Here is a 22,117-nt window from a genome sequence, read left to right on the forward strand (position 1 = left end):
TCCAGATGCAAAGTCCGTCTGAGGTGTTTCCTGTTTGTGAAGTGCATCCTGCCGTCCTTTTAAGGGAGACCACAAAGCGATATGCGCTCCGTCTCTTCTACTCCGGCGATGATGGCCGTGTGCAGGGAGCGGACGGATGGCTTGATAATGCGAGAGAGCAGCGCGCTTTATCTCCGCTGTCTAGGAGCTTACGCAAGCTGCGAGGGAGGATGAGCGATGGAGATAGGAGAGCAGAGAGGAGCGTTAGAGAGCGAGGCAGCAGAGGGGAGAGCGAGGACGGAGACGAAGATGAGGAACGAGAGGGAGGAAGGCAAGATAGAGAGAGAGAAAGGGGGTGGCAGATGGACGAGGACTGAATTAGGACGCAAGCATATTTTGACAGGCGGCGACATGCAGGAAGCGGCCAACACAAACACAACATGTTGGCAGTGTGACATCACGGAGCGGTGAAATATCCGAAAGTCCTACTTTCACCAGCCGGTACAAGAACAGATATGAGATCTCAGTCGTATCGTATTTAACACAGGAAGACTGGCATCGCTGAGAAAGCATGTTGCTGTTCCCAGACCAGCATTGAGAGCACAAAGGTGGTAACTGTAACAAAAAAGCTAATTTGTTGTTCTCTGCAAAATATCTGCAACTGTCAACCAACTGAACTGAAAATCAAAACAATTTAAATGTTTTGTGTATTATCCTGTAGAGACACTTTGCAGTAGCTCATGTTGTAATAAGTGTTCATAATGTAATCATTTAAATGTAGTTAAAGCTCATGATCAGCACGCACCGTGAGTGCATAACTTATTACATTATGAGGAAATTATTACATTATAAACTAAGCAAAAAAAAAAAAGAAGTTGAATAATGGAATACATTCAGCACATAAAATTACAGGTACAATAATATTAAAAAAGAATGGCTAATCTCCTTGTCTACTTAACGAAATGGAATATTCTGGGTGATTCCTTGCCTGTGAAATAATTGGGGAGATGAATAGAAAAGTTAATGGCAAACAGCAAGTAGAGACACCACAGGGTTGTGGAGATCGCAGTAAAAAAAAAAAAAACTCTCGGGAGATGAGAACCTTTCCCAACCTTAACCAATCGAGGTCTTTGCCTTCCCTTCAGCATCTCGCCAGGGTTTCAGGTTACAATCGAGGCACAGCCGTACTATCACGGAGCAGAGGGAGAAATAAACATGGAGGATAGAGGAGTGATGGGTGGTGCTGGAGCTTTAGCAGAGGTGGCGAGAGGAATAGTAATACCAAGGAGGCGGTGAGAGGAAAACAGATTCAAAGAAATGAAACAAAGGAAGACCCCTGCTGTGTGTTGCAGTTTCCTTTGTTTATGTGATTGCAGTCTGGAGTCCATGCCCAATACTTCCTGCATTCTCGTTCCTATTTAGTCTCCTCCCCGTGCCTTTCATCTTCTGGAAGTCCATCGTTCTCTTGGTTTGGCTTTGTTCAGTTCGGAAATTCAGAAAGTGTTACCAGTCCTCGTGTCGCGTATTTGTTCCTGTAGCTTCGAATGATCAAGTAAAGTTGCTTTTATCAGTATTTCTATTAGGGATGTCCTGATCCGATACCCAGATCGGATCGGCCTTCAATACTGGGTTTTTAAGGTGGATCGGGATCGTCCGATCCAATTAAATTTCATGGCCGATCCATATTTAATATTTCCCATGATTCCATTGTTACGTTTGTTTGGTCGTCGTTGTTCTATTGTGTCAGCCGCCATTATCTAGTTGGAAAGTGGAGCGGACACATAGGTTAGCTCGTTAAAATAACTACAAGTGAGTCGCCGACTGTGACATGCAAAGTCTGTGGTGTAGAGTCTCACGGGGTGATGCTAACAGGGCCTCCTACAACACAGCCTGTCTATTTCTTAATGTACACGAAATTAAATGCTGTTTGCCAACACAAAAAGTGATATCGGAAATCGGTATCGGGAAATATCGGGATTGGATCGGAACCTATATGAAAATATCGGAATCGGATCGGAAGCTAAAAGATGAGATCGGGACATCCCTATTTTCTATATCAACAAAGTTACCAACCAGCTGGGGAACATAGTGACGGATTTATCACCTTTTCCAGGAGTAGGTGGAGACCAAAACGGAGCTAAAAGGGAAGCTTTGTTATTCGTCTTTTTACATACAAGTAAAGCTCATCGGCGACGAGTCAATGTGTTAAGAGTCACTCGTTTGCACTGATCTTCAACAAAACCTCACTTCATCTGTGCAAATCGACAGTTCCTGTCTTTTATTCTGTCTTCTGTTGTGTTTTTGGCCATTTTTCTGTCCCTGTGGTGTTTCATTCTGTATTTTTTTTGTTTTATTTTTTCGATTTCTGGTCCTAAAAAGACAGTTTCTCAGAAAACTGCCTCACTGTAAGAAAGTTTTATTTGGATCCCAGTCAGGATGCTTTCAGCATCTCAACAGCACTTTATACAACTGGGGCTCGGTGTGTTTGTGTGTTTGTGTGCATTGGAGTGAGACAAAGTGGATTTGAAATAAATGTAGGTTAAACCAGGGGGAAAAAAGCTTGTTTTACAGCAACATTTAACAACAACAGAAAACACTCTACCTTTTAAAAACTGCACAGGATTTGTTTCTCCTTCGCTAAATAACTTTGACAATAGCAAACGCACTTTGTTTATGGAATATTAGTAACTGGCAGTAGATAAGCTTGTAAAAAAGGTGAATGTTGAGTGTTATAAATACAGCTTTGCTGCCACAGCACCTTGTTAACAGTCATCTCAGTCTCACACCTCAACCTTGGAACACAGAGTTAACTCCGACGTACTCACATGACTCCACAGTTCATGGTAATCTCTGAATCAGCACCAGGATTCTTTCTACATCTCCACTATTTCCATTCGGGTCACGCCACCTTGTTGTTGTTGTAATAACCTCCTGCTCGCATATTATGCATTCACTGTATTTACTGTGAGAACTTCAATAAGTTTGGCACAAGCCATAATGTTATCGGTATTATACACACAAGGCATATCCCCTCCTCGACTGCGAGCGCAGCACAATGGTCCGGCCGTTATCTCTAATTAAGAAGTTGACTGAGGCATGAAGATTAGTCGGGCACAGAAAGAGCAGAGTGTCCGACGTGATCGGCATTGCAGATTGGGAACTCTGGGAGACGGGAGTTATCAAACGGGAGCCGGAGGCTGAAGTCGCTCGGACCGTTACGAGTCGTGCGTTTGTTTGCATATGAATGGACACGCTCTTGTAGTTATTTTGAAGTATTACAGCTGACGTTTAAGATCCAGAAATCAAATGCACGGCCACTCGTTTATGTCTGCAGCCAGGTGGTTCCCATTATAGCATCTCTACTTAAACAGCCAAATGTTAAATTAGACCTAAGCAGGAGGATGTTCCAGGTCTGTCATGTCCAGCTGTAGGCGACCGGTCTTGATTAGGGGTGGGAGCGGATCGATCTCTAATTGTTTAAGATTGATTCTAGCATCAATAGGATCCTTACCAGTGTCAGTTTCTCTCTTCTTGTCCCCATTTCATTAGATATGACAACTGCAAACAACATCCGTTGGGAAGAACTTCTTCCACATTTAGCTTATTGATGATGTATTTACCTGATAAATCATGAAACACTGCTCTCCTCTATGAAAGTAGATAATCCGCTTTTGAGAATAAAAAGTATCTATATTGGCAATTCTAGCCCAGTAATACTTGGCATCTTATCCCAAATGTGGACGTATCTTTTTTTGAAGATGCCTAAAAGTAGGCAGGGAAGGAGAAAACATATATATATATATATATATATATATATATATATACTGGGAGAATCGTCTGCTTTTGATTCAAATGAAGTAGTTTGATTTTGAAGCCAAATGTTGACACCTCTTGCATACATTCAAATTCATATGAAATGTAATCATAACTTATAGTTGTGATGGTGAACGTAAGGAGTCTAATGCACGATGTCAGTGAGGGTCTTCACACCATTCAGTTGTTTGTGTCCCATTAAAAGAGGTATATATTGTCTTTAATTCTTCGTACAATTCGTAACAAGAAACAAATCAATCACTATCCATTGCACCCCAAACTAAATAATAATAATGATAATGATGATTTTTTTCTGCAGGGCCGTCCGCTGTTCCTACAGTCGTCCAGAAACGTGTCGGTCAATATCGTCAACAGCAACAACCAGCTGCTCACGCAACTCGTTACAGGTGAGACGCAGCCGGCTTTTCATCTGCTTTATTGATGTTTTTTTCTTTTTTTTCTTTTGATGTGATACATTTTCTTCATATTTTTTTTCAAAGACATCAAACCTGACAATACTGACGACATCAGCTGCAACGGATGCACAACATGTATAATTTGAACGCGTCCCACTGGTCGGGGAAGAGAGTTTCTTCAGATTTCGCTTTTTATTGACTTTTTTTTACGCTTTATTGCAACTTGCATCATGTGTTTTGATTGAAGTATAACGAGGCTTTTGGGATGATTGATAATTGTGTTCCCTGAACTGATTTTTTTCTTTCATTCAAAGGCCTGGCAAGGTCAAATTATAACAAATATGTTATTATCTCATCATTTTAATTGTGCGATCATAGAGCTATAACTCAGATCCCTCCAGGAATCGTCTTATTTTTCACGATTAAACCATAACATTTTCTACATTTTTCCTCGGTTCCCCTTAATTGTTCCAGCAGAGGCCTCCAGTCGCCCCGCCATAACTTTCTTCTTTACATGTTCCCCAAATCCTCCACCTGTCACACTTTAATAGAGTCGGCCGTCTTCTGTGAATGGAAATAATTTGTGTCAACATGCACAGGAAGTGTCTTGTACGTTTAAAAAGTGTGCTGACATTTGCCTTTTGGGTAAGAAGAAGTCTCCTTGGATGACTAAGCGAGGAGGAACTTCTCATCCCACATCCAGAGTGACAGAATCAATTGCGAGCGCGTCAATCAGCCGCCGCCGAGTGTTTTCCCGCCGCCGCGTGAGACAAAAGCAATCTGAGTCGTCTACATTTTCTCTTCCTTGTTTGCCGTGACAACCAGTTATACTTCTGGCAGCTTGGAACTTACTATGGTGTTTTTTGTTCTCAAGTTTCCTGCTGACCTCGGGTGAAACGTCCTGGTGGAAATCTATTTCACCGGCAGGTCACATCTTTGCTTGTGTTGCCATGGCAACAGGACGTTTGGTCAAAGCGAAACCCAAACATCCTTTACTGTTCTATCTATCTATAGTGTTGATTATGATTCTGATTGAGATGATTTGGCTCATGTGTCGACCTGGACTCAAGGACGGATTGATCACATTCAGATGTCAAGGCCACTTTGACCTATCTATTCTGCAGGTTATTTAGTTTTTTGTTGTTAGGATTAAGGGTGTAGGTTAATGGAAATGGCATAACATCTAAGAATTTTTTGTTCAAATAAGGGGCAGACAAAAAAAAATAAGAATTATATTCTTCTTTCTGCTCCTTTCCAATCATGAAATGCATTAATTTGACACATGTGATGTGGAATTGTGTGTCAACTTTATATTGTAATGTGTATTTTCATGAAAGGAACAAATAAAAAAATCTAATCAAAACAAAAACTTCATAAAACATGTTTTTGGCCGTAAATCAATAATTCATTTATCTCTATTCAATTATTGAATGGAATACAATTCTGAAGTCAAGTTTTGGACAAACAAAACTGAAACTCCACATCATCAAAAAGTACTTTTGTATTGTGTACTCTTTGATTGTGTTATATGTTGGGACCCCCTCGAAAATGTCTCATCTCAAGGGTTTTATCCCCAATAAACAAATTCCAAACAGACAGAATAAGTTTAATTTGATGCTGAGATTTCACTGTGGAATAAAAAGAAAGCACAAAACGTCCAGGGAATCTCTTCGTAGTGATGAACCCACAGGAAATCATTCTCTCTTTTGGTGACTTTTTAGCATCTTTCAGCTTATCGTTTTGGTTTTCGACCCACAACTGTTTTTGTTCACTCGCACCATGTTTTCCAGCCATTTTCAACCAAAAAAGCTCTCATACATCTGTGTGTTACTCCCCCAGCGCCAAAAGTCCACCAGCATTGGTGAAGACCAAAACAGATATCAATATAACAAGGTTGTTATAAATCAGTACTATAGTTTCACCATTCTGCTGTGTTGCAAACAAATAAAACGTCAAATATAATGTATGTCTGACCAAATGGTGATGTCACTCTGGACTATACAACATCATACCTGGTGGCTCACATCATCATTGAAGTTGTAACATTTTTATTCCGGCTCCTTTCTGCGATGACTCTCTAACAGGTCCACTTGGTTGTTTGACACTAAAGTGTGTCACACTGACTGTCTCCCACCTTTAAATGTTCAAATAGTGAGTTATTTGAGCAGGAAATCAGCTGCCCTTTAATGTCTCCTCTCTCTCTCTCTCTCTGTGTGTGTGTGTGTGTGTGTGGTTCAGGATCCAGTGGATTTAAAGCACGAGGCAAGATGTTTGAAGTCAAATCCACCTCCGGGAAGCTGCTCTTCTCGGCCGACGAGCAGGAGGTGGTGGTGGGCGCCGAGAGGCTCCGAGTGATGGGTGAGTGACCAGCAGACGTTTGACAGCTTTTCTGATGGAGGACGTTTGCTTTTACCTGACAGTGTTTGTTCCCACCTTTGCTTCTCATTTGGTTGTGGATGGTTTCATAGTTTAGATAGAAGCTGCTTCTTACTGTTGAACGCATTTTTGTCAGCTTGAAATATAATTGAATCACGATTTGTTCATTCAACCACCTGGAAATGTAGACTACATACAACACACACAGACGGCACTTCTGCAGCCAGCTGAGCTGATATCAAACTGGCATGCTATGTAGAATAATGTGCAGCTTATTATATATAATATACATAAGCATCCAGCAGCGAGGAGAGCCGGGTACAGATCTGTGCAGGCAGGCTTCTCAAGAGGAGTAGGATGACAACTGGCATTTTCTTTCTTTTTCTTTTTTTTTTGTTTGAGACGGAAAATTAAAGCCTGATTTCCAAGAAGGCTCAGTGAGGAGAAGTCGACATGTAGTCCTCAGACAAATAAGCTCATGTTTGCCGACGGATCTCCGGAAGGGAGAAGGTGGCGTCTAGTTCTTCAGGCGAAGTGAAGCCGTTGTGACTGCAGAGGCCAGACGTGAGTGTTTCCTCCGAGAGCAGAAAGGCGTTAAGTGTGAAGGAAAATCTATGAACACAAGCAGAAACATGTGAATACGGTGAAAGTCCTCCTGTAGGTTCACAGCAAAGTCTAAAGGAAAATACAGTGAGCTTAATGTGACTGTTGCTAGGTAATAACAAAAACACATCACGCTTTGTTTGTTTGTTTTTTTGGATATTGTTAGTAATAAGAGGCAATTGACAAATGAGTGCTACATTAATTAAGGAAAATAATCGTATTTCTTCTCGATCTCATACTATTTTTATGTGTGTGTGTGTTTGGTTGGCTACGTGGTGAAGTGATGGAAGAAGTGTGTGTCCGTGTGTTGTCTTTCACCTTCCAGTTTTCTTCTTTTATTTGATATTTATGTAAGTATCTGTGATCGATTGCCGCCTACTGCCGCATAAAGAAACTGATTACAGCCAAAAAGCAACACAATTTTCTCAGTGAATGTATTTATTCTGGCACTCCGTATTCCCGATGCCCGATCCTGTTTAAAGGCTGATTTATCCCCAAGACGCTGTGTCACTGTCACATCATGAAGGAAACGAGGAAATCACTTTAGTTTTTGGCCGAATAAAAGGAAAATTAATAATATCTGTTACGTACGGTGACGTCTCAAACTGAAGGTTTCCTGTCGGGAGAGACGGAGACATCAACGTTGCTCTGACATTTATGGAAGCAACATTTCAAAAGGGAGTCTTCAAAGTGAAAAGAATAAGAAGGGATAATGACATCATGGAAAGTAGAAATATAGGTATATACTTCTCCACTTAACAGCAGGGCCTCCAAACATGAGAAATAACCATGAAATACTTTTTTACTCCCCCTCACATTTAAATCTCTGTATTAATTAAGTTTTTAAAAAAGCAGCCGTCATGCTGCGCTGATTTAATCATCGCTTATAACTTATATTTTGTACACTCACTTGTACAGCAGGATAATTAGGAGGGAGATAAAATAACTTGCAGTGAGCATAATTAAGATATTAAAAAAAAATCTGCTGGATGTTCCTTTATTTCTTTAACTTCTTCCTTTCCTCCTTCCTACTTAACTTTCTCTCGTTCCTTGTTTCCTTTCCTCGCCCGCCCGTCAATCCGTCCATTCAATCTCATTTATAGATAAACAGATATTTGAGACGCACATTTCCCACTTAAGAGCTCCCACGGGTGATCTCTCCCTTACTCGCCCTCTTACTTTCTCTCTCTCTTTCACACACACACACACACACACACACACACACACACACACACACACACTCTCTCACCTTTCAGAGCCCTCTGTGTGAGCAATTACTCTTCATCCTCATCTACATTCATTTACATCCTTCCCAGCCTCACTGAGTCAGAGTTCATTACTGTCAGCCACCTCAGCAGAGTGCTCCTCTTAACGGAGGGAGACGCAGATGGAGGGCGGCGAGGGAGGGAGGACGGGCGGGGCGAGCGAGGGGGGGGGGGGGGGGGGGGGGCGGTTAGTTTAACAGAAGGGAGATTTATCTGAAAGTCAATAACGTAAAGGAATCCTCGGCCGTCGTTTGAGTGTCGGACGGAGAAAAGAGGCACCGCTGTGATCGCTGCACACACACACACACACACACACACACACACACACACACACACACACACACTTCTAGGTCCTCACACTTCTTTGATGTCTAACTTGAAACTAGGAATACCAAAAAAAAAAGTATTTTAGAAACTTTTTTTAATCCCACAGGAAATCGTACAGCTTCTCCATAAGAGTTAAGAAGAAAGTCATAAATAAAGAGACTATAAACATAGAGATGTGACAAGAACACACACACACACACACACACACACACACACGAGTAGTCAAAAAGAATAATGGTATAAATATAAATAATGACACCAATAATTCATGTGTGTACAATGTTAGCATATAAAAACAACACTCCATGGTCCATTTGTGTATTTGCTGTTGAGGTAGATGTAGTATTATTGATATAGTACATAAAGTTGGAATAATTTGGAAATGTCTTTGTTTCATAGCCAAACAAATGTTATGCATGAATTCATTTCACCTGGACACATAATGTAAATCATTGGTCAAAAGTGATTACTGGTGCATTTAAATAGGAATAAACGAGAGGATTACGTCTGAAAATGAAATATCCCAGCGTTATGGGAGACAGTGTCGTATCTTGTGAAGCAGAAGTCAACTTTAAAGAAACAGAAATAATGGTCTCAATAATTAAAACCAGAAAAAAGAGATTAAAACTCTCTGTTGTTTCCTCCATCTCAGATGATTAACGTAAAATGAGCACGTTTGACTTTCTTCTTTTAATTGATGCAAGCCAAGAGCCAATCAGGCGTCCAGGTCGTTCCCCTCTGGAGTCAGAGATCTGACAGAAACCTGAGAACGATTCAGTCTTTGGCAGCACCTCAGTCCGTCGTGGTAACACCGAGGAGTCGTTAGAAAGTCTGAGCAGAGAAACGCCGAGGAGGAGAGAGGGAGGGAGGTGCCAATGATTTGCCAATTACTCCATTTATCTCCACGGCCGTCTGATGAGGCGTCTCGGGGCTACGAGGCCAATCAAACACACTGGCAGCAGACACAGACGAGCACCTGAGTGTGAATCCGAGTCTCTGATGATCGCAGTAGAACTCCTTCTTCATTTGAACGTTTTAAATATGGCTCTGCAACAATACTTTTAATGAAATGTGTCAAACTTTGTGTTTGATTTTGTCTTAATAAACCACGGGAATTTACACGGAGCAGGCCGAAGTTAAACACGGTTTATATCTGAGCAAATTTGCGATTGAAATCGGTGTTTGATGAACGGATTATTCAGCTGGAGAGTCTCAGCGGGCTTTTAGTGCCAGTTGGAGGTACTTTATGTTTCCATATTCAGATGCCGGAGAGGCTCCAGACCCGGTGGGGACGTGGTCTAAGGAGAGTCATTGTGTGCCATTGGTTATCCCAATATATTTTGCTCCTTAGCATACATGCTAGCCAGCTAGCGGACTTGTGAAGTCATTCAATCAGGAGGGAACCAGACTGACTGTTAAACTCACTACAGCAATATTTCAATATGTTATTTAAATGTGTTAATTAAGGAAATAAGAGCAATAATAATAGTTTATGCAAGTAGTTTTCTTGGTGTCCACTAGCAAGGTCTTAATCCATGTTTAGTCAAGCAATTACGTACTCCAAGTTTCTTTTTAGGTGCGTTTGGCGGCACATTGTTCATGCAGATGAAATGTTTGCATGCTAAGTGTATGAATCTGCAGTCTCTGTGAAACAACAGCTGTCCGAGTGCAGATCCGAACCCGAGGACGACCCGCTATCTGTTCTCGGGGTCTGCCGAGGCTTATAAAGCTGCCACATGTCATTAGCGAGTCCGTCCTTCCCCGCCAATAAAATGCATAATTATACACCGTATATGACTTTAACTGGGCCGACCGAGGGCATTGGAAATCCATGATACCGCTATCATCGGCTTCATTACGGCCTCGGCGGCTATTTACAGTCTCAGACAGACGCGCTGACGGACTCCCAGCAGACAGACGGGGAATGGGAACGCAAACCGATGATGGTCTGGGTCAAATCATAGTCGAAATGCTTTTTTTTTTTGTGGTTTGAGCCCACTTTGGCACCAGAGAGGTTTGTTACGGGGGAGAATGTGAAACAGCAATAGTTACAGAACGGTCACATTCAGTTTAGTGTCTTTAAAATAAAAAATAAAACATTCCTGGTGAGCCGGGTAGGACTGGAAGGCAACAACTTAGTTCCTCCAAAAGTCATTCTGCAGATAAACGAGGCCGTGGGCAGGACTTTAGACTCACTGAGGTCAATAGTCCAATTTGTGTCTCCTATTTTTCTCACTTGCCACCAGCCAAACTACAGATAATTTCCTCATTTTCTATTGCAAATTATAGCAAAATGTTAATTGGAAAATGTTGGTCAAAGCCTTCTCTATAATTCCAAATATGTATTTCCAATGGAGAACACAATACCAAGCTCTTTAAATATGATGTTTTTTATGTATTTGTTTGACAGTCAATTCAACATCACACAAGTAGACTCCAGCAAGTAAATCCTTTTTGAACCCATCCCTCTAGGCTGAGGCACTTCATATTTTATCAACAAAGTAATGCAGATATTCCCACTAAATGCATCTGTCAGGCCCCATCCATATGAGTTTCTAAGTCACTCTAAGTCACTCAGTCAGCTGGTATCCCCTCTGCTTGTTTTCCTGTGAGCTGCAAACCAGCAAATCAAACCTCAGTTCCAAAATAAGCAGTGCTCACTCATGCACAGTGTTCATGCTGTTTTCCCCTCAGAGCACAAACTGCCGACTGGACTGATAAATACAGTATACAGCTTATAGCGAGGAGAGGACGAGGCCAGAGGTCTTTAAACCTTTACAGGCCGCGAGCCCCCGAGGGAGACATGCAGGAGTCACCTTGGTGTTCTGGACCAGACTCATGTTAACCTTCCTGCTTGTGGTGAGTTATTATAATGAACATAAGGAGACGGATGGGGTTGTTTACTGGCCGACGTTATCATCCCAAACTCAACCGGATGAAAATAAATAGGAACAAATATTGTTGGTAAATCTAAACTGAATAAAAACGATATTGTCTTTTTCAAAAACGAGAAACCATGATATAAAAATGAACGTTGTTTTTAGCGTTTTTAGCTCCAGTTTATCACTTCTGATCATTTTCGTCGAATCTTTTGGAAAACCACAGGAATTTAAAAGTACTTACCATTCCAGGAGATGGCGCTATGCTTGCAATTGCTTCATATCGGACATTAAAATAGCATTAAAACATCATTATTAGTTTTCCAACCATGTATTAGTATGTATATGTAGCTATGTAGCCTTAAGAAAACTGCCTTAAAACCAAAATCTTAATATACAAATATATAATATACAAAATTAAATTTTAAAAAGTAAAGTAAGACAAAATAAAATAAAAATGCATTGGAAATTCAACACATTCTCACCCAAATGGCTTCGAACTGTGAGGCTCGACTTTCCCCTCTAACGTCACGTTGGGACTGGTTACCGTGGTAACGCTCAGGACCGTTATAACCGTGGTGAGGATGTGTGCCATAGGAGGAGGTCTTTGTGGTCGGTTGGATTAAACTCATTCCTCATGACTCACACTCTTTAGAACAAAGTTTGTTCTCAATGTTTTCGTGACTCAACCACGACCACAATCAAGTGCTGTGAGTTGCATAAACATAATGAATAAAAAAAAAAAAAAAGTTAATTATTCTCTATTCTTTGCTAATACTTTCCCACAGAAACATATTAGCTGGTGTAAACGACTTGTATATGAATGTAATTTGAAGACACGGTCGACTCGCCCCGACAGGGACTTTTCCAGACTCGTCGCCGTCTGACGAGCCGGAGCGTTGAGTGTAATTACAAACCTGCAGGTGAGAAACTAATTGGTAACCGAGTTGAAAAATGAAAGCGGGGAGGATGTCGAAAGCTCAAAGTAAATGTGTTTGCGGATCAAAAGGAGACGTGGAAATGCTGTTGGGGGCTCTGACCTCATGTTGTCCTTGTATGTTTGGGAAGAATGGAACTTCCTGTCTGGATTTTTAACATTTTGTCGGTTATTTTTAAGGTTTTAAATCAATCATTTCCAAGAGCCCCACTATACAGCATTACCTGCTGATGTTTATGTTTCTTTTCTTTCTCTCCCTTGTCTCGTCCATCTTGTCTGACTTGTTATCAGCAGCCGCTCTGCTTTGATGCACTCACCGAGTAATCACCACGGTCCGCGGCCTCTTTCATATTCAGCACGGACAAATCAAGGATGGCTGGATGATTACAGGAGAAAAAAAAGAGAAAAAAAGACATCTTTTGTGTCTAGCTTTCAGGCTTCATCTTGCCCGGTGGTTCTAAGAGTCGGGCAGCTCTTTTGTGAAAACCCCTGATCAATGATGAACCCGTGTTCCTATTTGGTCACATTTGAAAAGCTCAAAACGCATTGAGCTGCAGGATGTTTCTCATCAGGAGATCAAACTCATTCATGAACAAGTCTTTTCAAGGAAGAAAATCGTTGCAGCGTTTTGCTCTTATCTCAAAGACGACGTTTTGTTAAGTCTTAAAGGGACGGGCTGTTTTCACAAGCGTCGCACAAAATCTCCTACACCTGTTCTATTCTAGTCATCTTCCTATCCTGCAGACACTTCAGATCAGCCAAAACACGAAATCTGTGTCGACTGCAAGTCTTCACTTTGTCAAAACGTGCAATAAAATATGGATTCAATTCAATCACCAAATGTGGAAAAATATACACTAAACCACGTTATGAGTCATCACTCAATGACATGCTATGAATACAGCCTACAAACACAACAGTTAGGACTCTTCATACGAACCCGTAAGGAGGTCGAAGTTAGTGTGGAATCACGTTAAATGTTTAATGTTCGAGCCGTTGAGACGATTGCATGATGTCATCTGTGTCTCCGGAGGATTCAAACCTTTTATCTCACGGCTTTCAGACGCCCATCGATGTCACATGGCCCAGGCAGCCAATCAAATCCAGGTTTCATGACTTCGCCAATGGAACGGGCAGTTAAAGGAGAATTCCGGTCATTTTTGACGTTTAAGGAGAATTCCGGTCATTTTTGACCACATTTCCGTTGTCCCCAGGGTCATCCCGACTTATTAGAAGCAAAAAAACAGACAAAAATTGACGTTGCCTAGCCCGAGATTGGGAGGACATCGGGAGACGGGAACTTGCGCGAGACTTTTGGCTCCCGGCTGCTGTTTAGCTGTAAGCAGTCGTTGCTATGTTGTAACATAGTCATTCATATGGATATAACAGCTTCATGGATTTATTACGGACAGGACGACTGCATAGCTCGGTCGTTTCTTTATCGATACAAAATCAAAACTACGTGGAAAACGTTTTCGTTTCTGCGGTGACTGGGAGGGACGGCAGGCGCTCGGCTATCTACTGCTAATGTCTACAGGGTGATTTGAGGTGAGTAACTCCATGCAAAAACACACATATTTATGTTGTTTTGCCACACTATTTGAGCTAAACGAGCGCTGTCGTGTCTCGTACGGACCCAACCTGTGTTGCATAGGTCTTGGCATTTTTTCTGAGGCCCAGAAAAGCAGATAAAAGTTGCCCCAATGGGTTAGCATTGGAGCGAGTCTGGAAGGCTGCCAGGCAGGTACAGATCTCGGGCTAGGCAACGTCAACTTTTGTCGGGTTTTTTGCTTCGAATAAGTCGGGATGACCCTGAGGACAACGGAAATGGGGTAAAAAATGACCGGATTTCTCCTTTACTGCAGGGAAAGCTTGACATAACTGTTCTCTAACGACAGTCATCGACGTATTTACCGGTATGTTGTGAACCCTAAACCTCCGGCCTTTTTTCCCCTCATCCTGATTCAAAAGCAAGAGCTTCACGCCTGCTTGAATCCAAGTTCACCCGCTTCGCCGACGGGCTTTTTCGAGGCACCTGTGCCTGTTGCAACACCCCTTCCTTGACCTCCTGGTGTTTTCCAGATATGGGACGTAACCTTGTGTTTAGCACGAAGGGACGGTCTAGCTGTAGAGTTGCATTGTGGGATGTGTAGGGCAGTGGTTTGGACTACAACATTCAGGATATCTCAGCTGCTTCTGCTGCTTTGATTTTGAGTTTTGCAACAAGCAAATCAACATGCAAACCAACCCTTCCACTTGTGCTTATGCAGACTGTGTAAACTTCTAGACCGAATGAAATGTAATCAAAGCTCTAATGGAATCCTTCCCCCTTCTAAAGTGTCAGGGGGGAACCTTTGCCAACTCACAGCAGTGGTTTCGGCTGACACGCAGTGAAAGGCAACATCTGCATATCTCCCACTCTGACCCTTCAGAGACCGGGTCCGAGGGTGATCCGGCTGGGGGGACCGGAGTCAGGGTTTCAGATGGCAGATGGAACGAGACTCCTGCCAGACTCGTAACTCTTTTTACGGCCTCTTTTGTATAATGTAACACTGCGAAGTGAGAAAAGAGAATAAAAGCGTTGAATATTAACTGGAGTGCTGCAGTGAGAGCGAATGCGAGAAAGTTCTACGTTTTACCGTGAAAGGACCAAAATAAATGTTTAAGTGGTGTGATTTAATAAACTGCTTTTTAAGTGCAGAGAAAACCCCGGGTTGAACTCTGATAGTAAAAGACTGGCTGCATGTGAAATCAGCTGACTTTCACGGCGCGTTCCCCTTCACGGCCAGAAGGGTGCGTCGCATTCGTTGCAGCAGACATACAATACGACGGAATCAGCTCGCAGGCTTTTTGCTGCAATAATAAAAACATCTAAAATGCACATGAAGGTGTGATTTTCTACAGTGTGTTTGATTGCGTCCTCAGATTTCTACTCAAAAGTTAACATTGGATATCGGCTCATTTGCATATTTAAGCGTAACATCTCAGGAAATGAATCGACTTTATGTAAGAAGTCAAATGGAGATGTGTCATGGTGATATATATATCACCTTTTTAATTATTGATTTGTGCCTTGTTCACCTTTAGTGTCTGAAATCTATTGAATTTCACAAGATATATCTTTAAAGGCTGTTTTCTCAAAGGGAGTTTTTATCTCCTTCTCTCCTTTTCAGCACAGCAAACCTTCCACTTTCATCCATATCTAGATTTTCACTCTGCTCACATATCAGTCGTAGACTGATTTAAATAATGTATCACTAGAAACATGGCAAAAAAATGTTTGTTTTTTATGGCTGTTGACAATATTTTCTGATTTATGGAGTGATTAGATCGAATTATAACATGTAAAATAATGCCTCATTTGCATAATCAAACACTTTTACTCAAAATGTATACCTTATAGATATGTATCTGATCTCAATACCGAAGAAACTAATGGAATTTTAAACTAAAACATCAGATTTTGTGATATGCGATTGAGTTAAAAGGGGGAGGAGATGTTATCTGGAATGATTTATGTATGTTTTCCAGCTGAGCTGACCTTTGACCTGATATCCTCTTGAGCGCAAGTGACAATGATGGCCGTGTATTTGCAGCCCTGCACACAAAGATGCTTTAAGCTGAGATGCTCCCGATAGCAGCTCATACACATGGAAGTGTTAAAGTTACAGGGTCAAAGGGTCACAGTCTTCACTAAACATTCTCACAATGAAAAGGTGGAATACTCCAGATTCTCACATTCAGATTTACAACCTCGTCTTTAACTGCCAAGAAAACCAGAGGCCGAATGACTAAACTCCGGGGTCAAACGTGTGAACCCTGAGGGGGAAATTACATTATCGCTCACCTCATTAAAGTGTAGGATTCATCCATTGATGGAACCTAAATTGGCGCAATCGTTGTGGTCGTGACCCGCAAAAGCTCAATCAGACAAGAATCCCTCGGCAGGAAGATCATAAAAACATCCCTCCCGAAGGGAGAAAAAAAATCAGCCAACAAACAAAACTCCCTCCCACTCCGTCCGTCTCCAGTTGACTTGTTTTGACGTCACCTTTGACCTTCACTCTCTGATTTATTACTGGAACAGTGTCGACCTTGAAGCCGCTGTGAGCGAAGCCCTCCCACGGCTCGCGCCGGACTCTTGATCGCTGGGGTCGAGGTTCAAATGGAGCTCCGAGATCCGCCGCTACGCCCGCTTCGGGGGGTCCGACCCGCTCGTCCTCGGCCGTGTTTGTAACGAGAGGGAAGTTTGTGGTTCTTGATGCGTCCTCCCGGCTGTTTGGAGGGAGTCGGGTATTATTCCGTGGCCGACCCTCAGTAGCCCGGAGCTAACCTCGGATCAGCCTTTTGGCTCCAGGGTTGCCTCGGATGTAACGAGGCTTCTGTTGAACTCGTTCGCCCTTGGGAGGCTGCCTTTTATTCTGAACTGACTGACTTTTAATGCGCTGATTTTATTTTGTATTTTTTTTAAGTGCTGCTGTTCTCTGTTTTTCAGAGAGAACAGAGGGTGATAACACGCTGCAAAGATGGCAGGACAATTTTGAGCTCAATTGAGGAAAGTGCCGTGAATTGAGCAATCCTCCTAAGGAAGACTTTTTGTTGTTGTGGTTACTAGCGCCAAAGTGCTACCTGTGTTAGCAACTCCAAAATGATACTTACCGACTTCAACTACCCTACTAAGTAATATGACTGTGGTTTTTTCCCCAACAAAAGACTTATAATAAAGTCTAAACCGTCCAATCAGAGAAGGAGTAGAGGATGAATCTGATATGATGCCAGATCACACATCAGGGTAACAAAGGAGGCCGGGTTTACCTGCGAGCCTCAGCTCAGGGAACAATACTCCCGGGGACACGTGATATTTATTCAGGTGTCGTAGAAATGTCACCTCCTCGGCTGAATTCCAACCCATTTAATTATCCTGATTGGCGTGAATAGAAAAGGGGGTGCAGAGACCCGTCTTCACTCATTGTGGGTGGTGTTTGCATCAGTGCATGGGTGGGGGGCGTCACTCCGCTTCGACATAGAAATTAAATAAGTAATGAGCAAAAAAATGGGTGTAAGGAAGCTGTAAAAGACTTGAGAACTTTCGAGTCTGCTGAGAACTCAATCAAAGGAGATTATTCCGTTTCTGCTTTGCTTAAAAGTTTGAATCGATGACAATATGAGTGAGTCGACTTATTAGTGTCTACTCGATAAAACAGGAATATACAACTATATGACATTTTAACATAATTAAAGTATTGGGATGACTTTCGATTCGCATGCACTCTCAGAGTAAAATAATGTTCCCTCGGAGTCCCACATATATGTATTTATTATTTGATTTTCAAAATTTAGACAGGTTTCTCATGACTTGGGGATTCATGACAAGTTTCTAACTTCATGCAATACTTTAAGAACTTTTGCAATAAGATCCTCACTTGTGTCAAGACTGATTTAAGTGAGGTTTTTTGGGGGGGGTTTTCCATTGCAAGAATATCTTATTAATACCACTGCTATACTTATATATTGGGACTGAGCAGCGACTGAGAACAAGGTGTCTAAAGTATTTGGAGGCCCGTATGAGTTTTAGTGCAACCCAAAATGAAACACGTCGGTCCGTGGTAAACCTCAGCCAACAGCTCGGCACTTGAGAAAAAGATCTACCTTCTCATGAAACTTCCTTCATCTTTATGTTCCATCAGAGCCGAGCTGTAGATGCACCGCCGAGGCTTCAGTCTCACACTTTTATTTCATCCCTCCTTCCGTTCGGAGTGGACACCGTTAAGCCGTAATAAGACCATAAAAGACACCTCAGAGTTACTGCGGGGGGGGGGGATTTATTCAAGGCGAGACGGATGCTGCCGACATTTTCATGGTTTCATCCAGAGCGCACGTGGAAATGTGCTCGTGTGAGAGCCGCCATTGGATTCCTGTCAGCTGACCACGTTAAGGAGATGATGAAGAATCCATTAAACTGCAGTGTGTGTGTGTGTGTGTGTGTGTGTGTGTGTGTGTGTGTGTGTGTGTGTGTGTGTGTGTGTGTGTGTGTGTGTGTGTGTGTGTGTGTTACAGCTGTTCACCTCTACTGCACTAGAGTTGTTTACTTTAGTGGCAACCTGAGGAGACATTTGTAAAGTTTTGGAGATCCTCAACTGTGACGTAAAAAACAAAAATCAGGAGAATTGGTTCCTGGTTACTGAAGATGTGCTACGTTGTTGGAGCGTTTGAGTTCATTCTTGGGGTTTACAAAATAATCTGAGATTAAAGATCTGCTTGGTTTAGTTTTTTCCTGCTCCATGTCTGGTCTCGAGCAAGCCCTTCCATCCCCGACTCCTCCAGTCCACATTGTCAAGGTGTCCTTGGACAAGACCCCGAACCCCAAATTGCCCCTGAAGGCTGTGCCATCTGTGTGTGAATGGGTGGATGCAGACATGTAAAGCGCTTTAAGTGGTGGGAAAGACTAGAAACCATAAATTTACATTCATATTTAGGACATTTAACAGACGCTTTTATCCAAAGTGACTTGCAATAAGTACATTTGGTGGTAGAAAGTTCAACAGTATATCGCTATCAGTACAGTACGGATTTCACAAGAACGTTAACCCGTACCTGCTGTACATACTAGCTCCGCCCCTTCATGTCTGTTTGGCCTCCGGTTCTGTACGTGTGTTTGCGTCCCTCACACCTGGCTGGCTTCTGGGTTCGAGGACGTCTCCCTGCAGCCTTGTTTCATGGCTGACATAAATCCGGGGTGCCGGCGGTAACAAAGCCAGATTAGATTGCCCCCCCCCCCCCCCCCCCCAGGCGTCTGCAGCTGGCTCCGTCCCTGACAAAACGAGGCGCCGTGTTCCAGAGTTTCTCTGCAAAGAACCACGGCCGCCATTGTTTGTGATTTCTCCCAAAAGCAGTTAGACGTCGGCGACGGCGGCCGGCGTCCTATCGGCAGCTTTTCTGTCTTTATCCCCCCCTCGCAACACGTAATGGGCCATCTGTGCGTGAGAGCCGGGGAGCGCCGTTAGCGCTAATGCAGTCATAACATCTAGCGTGGAACCATAACCGACAGCCATGATGCCGCTTCTCCCAACGCTGATGGCCGAGTTTACTCTGAGGTGACTTTCACACTCGCTGAGGATCTGCTCGGGAAGGAGGGGGGGGGCGGCGTTTCCTGTTGAGTCGACTGACGGTTTTTAAGACTGTCGTTTGATGACGTTGTTTCTGTTGGAAAGGAAGGATAAAGCTGAATAAATGATCTATTTCGTATTTATTGCTGCACCTTTTGCACTCTAACCTTTGGAACACCCTCCAAAAAGTAGAGTTCAGTTGATGCCTTCGGCTCTTTACTAAAGGACCCAGAATGTGGAAGTATTTGTATAATTCCTTAACTCTTTTAATTGTGTGATAATTGTGCGTTTTGTTTGTACAAAACCTGAATGCATTTGCTCTTGGCCAGGTCTCTCTTGGAAAAACGATTTTAAATAAAGACTTGAGTTGAGAAAGCCGGATTCAAATTCCTCGTAAGTGTTTACACTTACCGATAAAACTGATTGTGAATAAACGAGCAAACAAACATGAATGCAGATGATTTCACACAGTCGATAGAAATAGAAAAAAATAGAAACAGAGACGTTTCCCTGCAAGCTGAAAACGTTTCAAGTACAGTGAAAAGTTTGTGCTTATCTCGAGGTGATGGGATTATGTGGTTTTGGGGTCTGGAGGAAAATAGCTAGATCTAGAGATCGCTTGGACCACACACACACACACACACACACACACACACACACACGATGTCTACATGTCACACATCTTGGTGAATAAACACCCTGCCTGGGATAAAGTTAGCTGAAAATCTACTTTGTATTCAGCCTGAACGCACCCTCGAGCGTCTCCTCCACCGTCATCGTCATTATCTTTTTGGCGAATGGTTTCCATCCGAGCCACCTGATTAGATTCCGGCGGTCCAAGGTCACCGCGACCTCACGTCCGTGCCATTCTCATGGTGATATCTCGGGAACACCTTCAGCCAACGCCTTCAAAACCCGGGGCACAAAACACGTCGGCCTCAGACTCGAGGAGGAACCAGATAGGAGTCAGCGATCGGAGGTCAAGGTCGCCGTGACAACATTGCATAACTGGAGAATTTACATTCCAATCGAGACGATTTCACACTAATGCCTGAGAGGATAAAAAAAAAAGAAAATGATGAATTGACGACACGACTGGTTGGCGGAGGCACACAACCGCGAGGCGGTAATTTGAGTTTTTTATGTGCAACAGATGGTCGGGAACGCGTTTCGGAAGATGTTAATCAGTTTGTAGTCTGGAGGATCAAAGCATGTCAAGTGACTACAAATTAGATCCCCAACCCTGAGACTGAGAAGGTCTCGCCGAGGCCCCTCGTGTTCCCCTCCTCACACCTCCGCACACATCCTCCCCGGCTGGAACAGCTGCCGGAGACGCTGATTAATGCCAACGCAGGAAAGCAAACACGGATAAGACAAACACGAGCCGTCCCACCTACACATCATCTTCTAATTGTCGGGTTGGAGTTTTTTTGTGTGTGTGTGTGTGTGTGTGTGTGTGTGTGAATCCTCTGCTGCTTGTCATTTGCCCGAGCGCTGCCCTCGTTGTGTCTGCCATATGGCTCTCTCATTATCATTTTAACAGGCACTGATTGATCGGGAGGAAGAGAGGATTTTACCATGAGCAAGTTACGGAGGCTGTATCAAGATGTGGTATGCTGCACTGTATTGTACGAATGTATTTATTATCACCATTTAAAAAAGCTAAATAAACACCCGACTGACAGTGAAAGTGAAAATATGCCTGTTAAGTGCAGAGATTAGACGGAACAACACTGGAGCCACTTTTTTACAATGTAATGACCCGGTGTTTTATGTGGATGGAAATGAGCTAAATCCAGCATATTTAGACAAAGGGATGTATTTGCACCAAGTGTTCATCGATATATAAATAAATTAAATAAATAATCCAAATAAACACATAAATAAATAAAAGTAAATACATTAATGAGTAAAATAAATGCATAAATAAATAATACAATAAATAAATAGAATAGAAAATACAAATAAAGACATAAATAAATAAAAGTAAATACATTAATGAATCAAATAAATACACAAATGAATAAATACAATAAATAAATAAAATAAAAAATACAAATAAATACATAAATAAATAAAAGCAAATACATTAATGAATAAAATAAATAAAATAAAATACACAACCATTATAAAAGGCACAGCTGTGAAATAAAACAGCATCAAAAACGCCCTGAAATTACTCTAATCAGACATTAGACCACCGAAGAACGTAACCCTAGTGACCTAACCCTAACCCGGGTTAGATTAGTGAACTAACCCTAACCCGGGTTAAATCACGCAAAATTCTGACAAAGACAATCATTGTACACAAAAAAAGGGATTTTATTTCCCCAAAATTCAAGACATGAGGCTTCATTAGCATACGTTGTTAAAAAGCATGATTAAAAAACGAAACAGGGTGAAATATTTGCATCAA

General features: G+C 42.3%; 1 protein-coding gene across 3 annotated transcripts in view; it reads left to right on the top strand.

Moving 5' to 3' along the window:
- sgcd (sarcoglycan, delta (dystrophin-associated glycoprotein)) overlaps nt 1-22,117 on the top strand; it is a 228,802-nt gene that overhangs the window by 174,413 nt on the left and 32,272 nt on the right. For all 3 annotated transcript variants that reach the window (XM_084029168.1, XM_084029167.1, XM_084029166.1), the window contains 2 exons: nt 4,112-4,199; nt 6,447-6,566. In XM_084029168.1, coding sequence (XP_083885294.1) covers nt 4,112-4,199; nt 6,447-6,566 — 208 coding nt within the window. The remainder of the gene's footprint in view (nt 1-4,111; nt 4,200-6,446; nt 6,567-22,117) is intronic.

This window comes from Eutrigla gurnardus, assembly GCF_963514095.1.
Source record: "Eutrigla gurnardus genome assembly, chromosome: 15".
Classification (NCBI taxonomy): Eukaryota; Metazoa; Chordata; class Actinopteri; order Perciformes; family Triglidae; genus Eutrigla; species Eutrigla gurnardus.